Source organism: Syngnathus floridae, chromosome 1 (genome assembly GCF_059516105.1).
Source record: "Syngnathus floridae isolate MCC-2025c chromosome 1, RoL_Sflo_1.0, whole genome shotgun sequence".
In the NCBI taxonomy this organism is placed as follows: Eukaryota; Metazoa; Chordata; class Actinopteri; order Syngnathiformes; family Syngnathidae; genus Syngnathus; species Syngnathus floridae.
In genome coordinates, this window is record NC_142413.1 from 7,490,151 (window position 1) to 7,497,171 (window position 7,021).

Sequence of the window (7,021 nt, forward strand, 5' to 3'; positions counted from 1 at the left end):
CTCTCGCTCTCTCTTCAGTGTTTTCTCTCTCTCGCCTTCATGTTCAGCGGGAACAGTGTTGTCGGTCTCCCCTTTTCATGGTAGTCTGGAGTCCAGTTTGCCGCGGCGAGGCGAGCAGCATCGGTGTCGGTCCGTCGACCTCGATCTGTGACGGACGGACGGACGGACGGACGGGGCTTTGGCGATGTTCACGTGGCTGAACGTCTGCTCGCGCACCTCGGTCGAGCCAGAGTGTCCACCGCTGTCATTGGCTGAGTCGAGAGCTCTCTCTCCTTTTGGACGGAATTTGTCAACTAAAGCCGAAGGCGTTTCTAAATGGCTATCCCTCGGTATTGATCCTATTAATACTTCAACTTCATTGTTTGGTGCCAAATAATAATAATAATAATGATAACAATAACTCACTTTGGCGTTCATGGCTGCAACACTTGCAGTAGAAGTTGGGCAAGGTGGCAACCAGCTCAGTGGCCTACTAGTAGTGGAGTGTCCGCCCTGAGACTGGAAGGTTGTGGGTTCAAACCCCGGCCGGCTCATACCAAAGACTATAAAAATGGGACCCATCGCCTCCCTGCTTGGCACTCAGCATTAAGGGGTTGGAATTGGGGTTAGGGTTAGATCACCAAATGATTCCCGAGCGCGGCGGTGCTGTGGTGGAGAGGGTGAGCTGCACCAAGTTCCTGGGGGTGCACATCAGTGAGGACCTCTCCTGGTCCGCAAACACCTCGTCACTGGCAAAGAAAGCTCAGCGCCGCCTGTACTTCCTGCGGAAGCTCAGGCGTGCATGTGCTCCTCAGGCAGTCCTGTCTACATTCTACCGTGGCACCATTGAGAGCGTCCTTACCACTTGCATCGCTGTCTGGGGTGGTAACTGCACTGAACAGAACTTGAAGGCCCTGCAGCGCATAGTGAATACGGCTGGTAAGATTATTGGTGCTTCGCTCCCCTCCCTGAAGGACATTTACACCTCCCATCTCGCCCGCAAGGCGACCTCGACTGCGAGAGATGTGAGTCACCCGGCTCACTCTTTGTTTGACCTTCTGCCCTCTGGGAAGAGGTACAGGAGCCTGCGCTCCCGCACCACCAGACTCGCCAACAGCTGCTTTCTCCAGGCTGTTAGGGCCCTGAACTCGCTACCCCCTTCTGCGTAGCGTGCGGCACTGTTGCACTATTTTCTGGAATGTCTGCTGTACGCGCACTTGCTCCTTTTTTTTTTGCTCCTCTTATTTATTTATTTATTTATTTGTTGTTATTTATTCATTATTTATTCAGCACGCTTTTGTTATACTTGTTTACTTGTTTGTCTGTTGTGGGCCATGTTTTGTCACCGTGGGATAGGGGGGAACGAAATTTCGGTTTCTTTGTGTGTCTTTGGCATGTGAAGAAATTGACAATAAAGCTGACTTTGACTTTGATCTATCTATCTATCTATCTATCTATCTATCTATCTATCTATCTATCTATCTATCTATCTATCTATCTATCTATCTATCTATCTATCTATCTATCTATCTACCTACCTACCTACCTACCTACCTACCTACCTACCTACCTACCTACCTACCTACCTACCTACCTACCTACCTACCTACTCTTTGAACTACTCCCCTCCGGACGCCGTTCTCGAGCTCTGTGCACTAAAAGCAGCAGACACAGAGACAGCTTCTTCCCCCAGGCTGTCGCTCTGATCAACTCTTAGAGTCTCAGAGTCATTACTGTGCAATAACATCCCGCTTTCCGCACCGTTTTTTGTCTACACTGTTTGTACTATGTGTCCTCTCTGCATCCATTGCAGCCTGGGCATCCTAGAAGAGGGACCCTCCCATCTGTGGTCTCTTCTCAAGGTTTCTCATTTCCCCTAGCTGGAGTTTTGAGTTTTTCCTTGCCCTCTTGGGAGTTTCAGATCAGGGGACGTTTGAGAATATCTGCCATTTTTCACATGTCCTGAGTGTTGTTGTTAGTCACCTAAATGTTGAACAGAGGCTGTGCTTTACCGAAGTCAAATTCCTTGTTGGGCACGCTCAAACATGGCGAATAAAAAACTCTTGAATCTTGCCTACTATGTCTTGTCACCGTGGGATAGTGGGAACGTAATTTCGATTTCTTTGCGTCTCTTGGCTTGTGAAGGGATTGACAACGAAGCAGACTTTGACTTTGTCCGACTTTGTCCACAATGTCGTAAAGCCCCCCCCCCCCCCCCCCCCCGGATATGCCAGGGGTCAGGGGCTTCAACTCCATCCTGTCCACTCTCACCCCCAGCCTGTTTCTCGTCACAAAAGTGCTCTCGCAAGAGCCAGACCTCATTCCATCATCAGCGACGAATGACTCTCCGCCTGCAGGTGTTTCAAAGGGCATACTGTCTCCCGTGTGGTTCTTGCAAAAAGACGTCGGAGTGGGCGCCACTCTAACAGGGGGGTGCACGGGTGACACACTTAGGTTTCTGTCAAGGCAACATAACCGCCGAAAAGTACATGCGGAGGATTCTGAAGCCACTTGTGCTGCCGTCCAAACGACGTCGTGCTCACGGACCCATATTTCAGCACGATAATGATGCCAAGCCGCATTCTGCACCTGGCTTCAAAGCGAACCACTTCACTGGTTTCTTTGATGTCAAACAAATGATTTGAGGTGCTTTCTTTACCGGACATGTTTCGGCGGTTTCTTCCGCCTTCATCAGAGTGTCACCGATGTGGTTGTGACGCGTCTTCATCAGCCGATGGATGAAGGCGTGGCTCCCCTGTCAGGTTTGACAGGGGAGTCACGCCCTCTGCTGTCCATTCACCTCTCCAGAATGCTGCTCCAGGTTGTAGAGAGCATCCCTGTCGATGGTCCTCGGGCCCCGCTTGCGGATCTCAATGGCCTCCCTGATCACACGCTGACGTTTGTTTTCTTCACCGCCCCAACATGTCAGGTAAAGCAGCGACAACAATTGGTTTGATGTAAAAGAAAGCAGTGAAGTGATTGAAAAGGAAAAACAAGATGAACTTAGTACAACCAGTTCAGGTTCTCGCCCGGCCCGCTTGCAGCCCGCTCGGAAATGCGTGGCGCATTGCGAAGCGTACGTAAAACACGACAGCGCATTGCGAAGCGTACGTAAAACACGACAGCGCATGACGAAGCGTACGTAAAACACGACAGCGCATTACGAAGCGTACGTAAAACACGACAGCGCATGACGAAGCGTACGTAAAACACGACAGCGCATTACGAAGCGTACGTAAAACACGACAGCGCATGACGAAGCGTACGTAAAACACGACAGGGGAGCGAGCGTGTTGAGCAACGGAAGCAAGAATGGCAAAGACTTGCACGTGAGAAGCTGAGAGAAAGGAGTCTGTCTCCTCTCTTCCAAAGCGTTCACATAATGAGTGTTGTGTCACAAAGTGCTGCTCAACATGCCCTTTCCCAACTTCGACTGCACGTGTTGCAGCCGTGAAATTGTACGCTCAAAGCCAGGGGCGGCCAATTCATTTTTCCAAGGGGCCACATGAAAAACCGGAGTTGTGTCAGAGGGCCACCCCTACGATCACTTCAACCTGCTCAATCTTCTTCCATTGTAAAATGCACCAAATGATTTATTTTAAATAGTTGGTACTGGTAATTAGAAGAATACAATTATTTCGTTTATATTTCTATGAAGCTATGCGAAATTGTGGTCAAATAAACAAACAATTATTAATCCGCACAATTTATTCTGAACTTCTTTAACTTTTCCGCAAATGACAAAGCCGCTCCATCCCTGGGTGTGAAGTTTGATAAAAAGTCCTTGTTGGGCTTGCAGTTTTGCTAGCAATGCATCAGCCTCTGATGCGCCCTGCTTATCAGACAAATGTATTTTTTCTCATGCTTGGTCGTGTAGTGGCGACTCCAATTATATTCTTTAAACACAGCGATCTGTGTACCACGAATCAGGCACATGGCTTTACCTTTCATTTCTGTAAAGAAATACTTGGCAGTCCATGTCTTGTTGAAAACACGGCGCTCCTTGTCAACTTTTCTTTTCTTCGCGTTAGCACACATTTTGAGGGCAGCATTACTGCGCGCTGTTCACCGACACGCACAGCTCACATGCACGCACGCTACACGGAAGTGCGACGCCTTTCAAAGTAAAAGCCAAACAGTTGTATTGTACGCACGACACTACATATATATATATATATAAGCAAACGTTTACATGATTTTTGAGCATGAAATATGTTCTCTCTGTAGTGTATTCCATTGAATGAACGTAGGTTGGAAAGGATTCTCAAATCATTGCATTGCATTCCACGCATTTTCTTCTCTGGCTGGCCTATTGTTATTTGTACCGCTCGCTCTGTGTTGTGTTGCTGGCGCAACTTGGTTGTAACTAACCCTAACCCAAGAAAAAAGATCACAAAACCATCCAGAGGGGTGACGCTGCCTTGCTTACCTGACGGCTGTTTTCGTTTGCGGCACCTATGCCATACGGCAAACACTCGCCAGAGGTCACGCCCGCCGAGTCTCACTGCCGCCGCCGCCGCCGCCGCCGAGTTCCGTACGGCTTTGTTGCTAGCCGTATGGTTGAGGCGTACTTTTATTCTACATGTCCGTCATTGGCTTTTGTGAGGGAGGCCCTACATATGCGCTTTTGTATGCTTCGACGTGCGGGACTCATGGCCGTATGAAGAAGACCTCGGGTTCCCCGGAGGAGGGAGCGATCGATCCAAAGAAGCATCTGAGCCCGCCCACATGCACACGTCATGCGATCAAACTTTATTTCACTGCCAATTTGCAATCCGGCTGAAAGGGAGGAGACAACACGATGCAAATAACCTCGAAAACATAAAGCATAAGAAAGAAAGCGGAGAGAAAACCTCATGAGCAAAAGCAAAATATATATCCTTGAAGAAATCAAGCGAGCAGTACTACAACTCGCAACGGCGCTGCCAATGCAATGCAATGCAATGCAATGCAATTCAGCACATTTGGGGTGATCATTTTTTGGGGGGGGGGCGTCCACTTGAACCCATTTCTTCTCTGCCGTCGTCGACACGGAGTAGTATCACCTCGAGGCGAAAAGCCTTTGGGAGGGAGGCGCTGAGGTGGAGCTGGCTGCGGGTGGAGGCCTCAAGTGTGCCGGTCACAAAGACAAACAGGTCATTTCAAATATGGACTGTGATGACCCCTGTCGGGGCACGAAGAGTACTCACCACTGCTGCTCAGTCCAGTTGGAAAGCATCGGACGCGATCTCGCTGCCGTCAAATTGTACGGCCACGCAAGTGTAGGCCCCCGCCTCGGCTGGGACATCCTGGATGATCAACTGCGCGTTCTTCAGTCTGAGCTTGTGGTTCTTGCCATCGGTGACAGGCTTTCCTCCCTGCTTCCACTTGAGTTCTTTGAAGCTCCCCGATGCGATGCAGGAGAGGGACACCTGCTTTTTAGCGACACGTACAACGCGGACTGAGGCGACCGGCTCTGTGGGAAAAGGGAAACGCGGCAGCACTTTACGGGCGCAAGCTTGCTGTGATGGCAGCGCGATGCGCGATTGAGACAACTTGTTGCAAGTTTGACCTTTGGAAAGGGGGCGTGCACTTAACAGGCATTTGACCACAAATTCAATCTACAGCCTTACAAGATGTCACCCCGTTTCAACAGCTTCCGGAAAAATCCAACGCAAAACTATTGTGCGCTCCAATTGGAGATTGCTCGAGATGCCAAATGTAGATTATTGGCTGGCTGGCTGGCTGGCTGGCACGCACAAAGAGGATTGCTTGCAGAAAGGGACACAGATAGGGACAGGGACAGGCCTGCAACTTCAAACTCACCGTAAACCTGGACAAGGAACGCCCTCGTCTTGGCAACATCCGTACCCTCGATGGCCACGTACATCCCGGCGTCAGGAACTGTCAGCGATAGGAACGTTACCTTTCCGTCGGCAGCCGTAGCAGTTTCAGGAAGGGCGCCGCCATTCTTCTTCCAGTTGACTTGAGCAGCGGTCAAGCCGTTGCTATCTAAGGTGACGCTTTGACCCACGCTGCAGGAGCACGCGCTGTTCTGAGCGCATGTGCAGCTTCTTGCTGCCTCTGAAACAAGCACAGGAGGCAAGCCAGCCAGAGGATTCGTCCCAGTCCGACACAATACAGCCGCTTGAACTTTGCAATGTTGACAGCGCAGCGCATCTCCGCAAAGACATTTTGCTGCCCTTTTACCTGGCTTAACGTGGCGCCATGGCGAGAGGAGCAGCAGCACCAGTGCAACGCGCATCGAGAAGATCCGCATGTCCGACGCTCTCCAAAGCGCGCAGTCCACCAAGGAAAAGTTGTCTCTTGAGCGATGGATGCCACGATACGGACGCAGCGAGCAGCTGGCGGTCGGTGAGTGCCGTGAAGGCGAACGTGACGGCCGTAGCCCCGCGAGCTCAGACGCGCGTCGTCCGTCACATAGGCAGGAAAGGAAACGTCGAGCGGCTTTGACGCGCAGGGGACACGTCGAGCGCACCGACGTGCCTTTAGCCTTTCATTTCAAAGCGTACGTTGCACGTCAGTCCGCTCGAGCCTGCCTGCCTGCCTGCCTGCCTGCCTGCCTGCGCGCCCGCTGCTTTCCTTTCAAAGCGGTCCACGTCCGTCTGCGGAAGGGGACACGTCGAGCCGCCCGAGCCCTTTGCTTTCGTTTCGCACATGCCTGGTTTAACGCAAACAAGTTGCTGTTGTTGTTTTTGAATGATAGGCTTATAGTTTTGGTGGCACATCTTGACATGCAATACTGGAAGAGTGCTTGTGCAATTAAATCAACGTGAATTTTTGTGCATTTGGTCATATCTGCTGAAAGTCCTGAAAGTGTTAGTCACCTCAATGTTGAACACGGGCTGAGATGTACCGAAGGCAAATTCCTGGTTTGGCCTGCTCAAACGCGGCGGAAAACAAAACAACCAAACCAACACCTTGATTCTTGTTGCTCAAAATGTCTTTCAGAGCTTTGTTGCATTCATTTGATGCGTACGATTGAGGAAAAGAAATGAGGCCTGGTGGTGGCAGACACGGTTTCTCAGCTGACGTGTGATTT

At 50.6% G+C, this 7,021-nt stretch overlaps 1 protein-coding gene across 1 annotated transcript; it reads right to left on the minus strand.

Annotated features, from left to right (window-relative positions):
• Positions 1-4,708: 4,708 nt before the first annotated feature.
• LOC148403830 (basement membrane-specific heparan sulfate proteoglycan core protein-like) lies at positions 4,709-6,559 on the minus strand. Its single transcript, XM_088393691.1, has 4 exons — positions 6,169-6,559; positions 5,785-6,042; positions 5,169-5,434; positions 4,709-5,084 (listed from the first exon to the last, which is right to left on the minus strand). The coding sequence occupies exons 1-3, from the start codon at positions 6,236-6,238 to the stop codon at positions 5,178-5,180; spliced, it is 585 nt and encodes a 194-aa protein (XP_088249817.1). The 5' UTR covers positions 6,239-6,559; the 3' UTR covers positions 4,709-5,084; positions 5,169-5,177.
• Positions 6,560-7,021: the final 462 nt, after the last annotated feature.

Coding starts and splice junctions, on each gene's coding strand:
- LOC148403830 (XM_088393691.1), bottom strand. CDS start 6,238: ATGCGGATCTTCTCGATGCGCGTTGCACTGGTGCTGCTGCTCCTCTCG. Junction 6,043..6,168: donor ATGGCGCCACGTTAAGCCAG/GTAAAAGGGCAG, acceptor TGCTTGTTTCAG/AGGCAGCAAGAAGCTGCACA. Junction 5,435..5,784: donor GTTCCTTGTCCAGGTTTACG/GTGAGTTTGAAG, acceptor CTTTTCCCACAG/AGCCGGTCGCCTCAGTCCGC.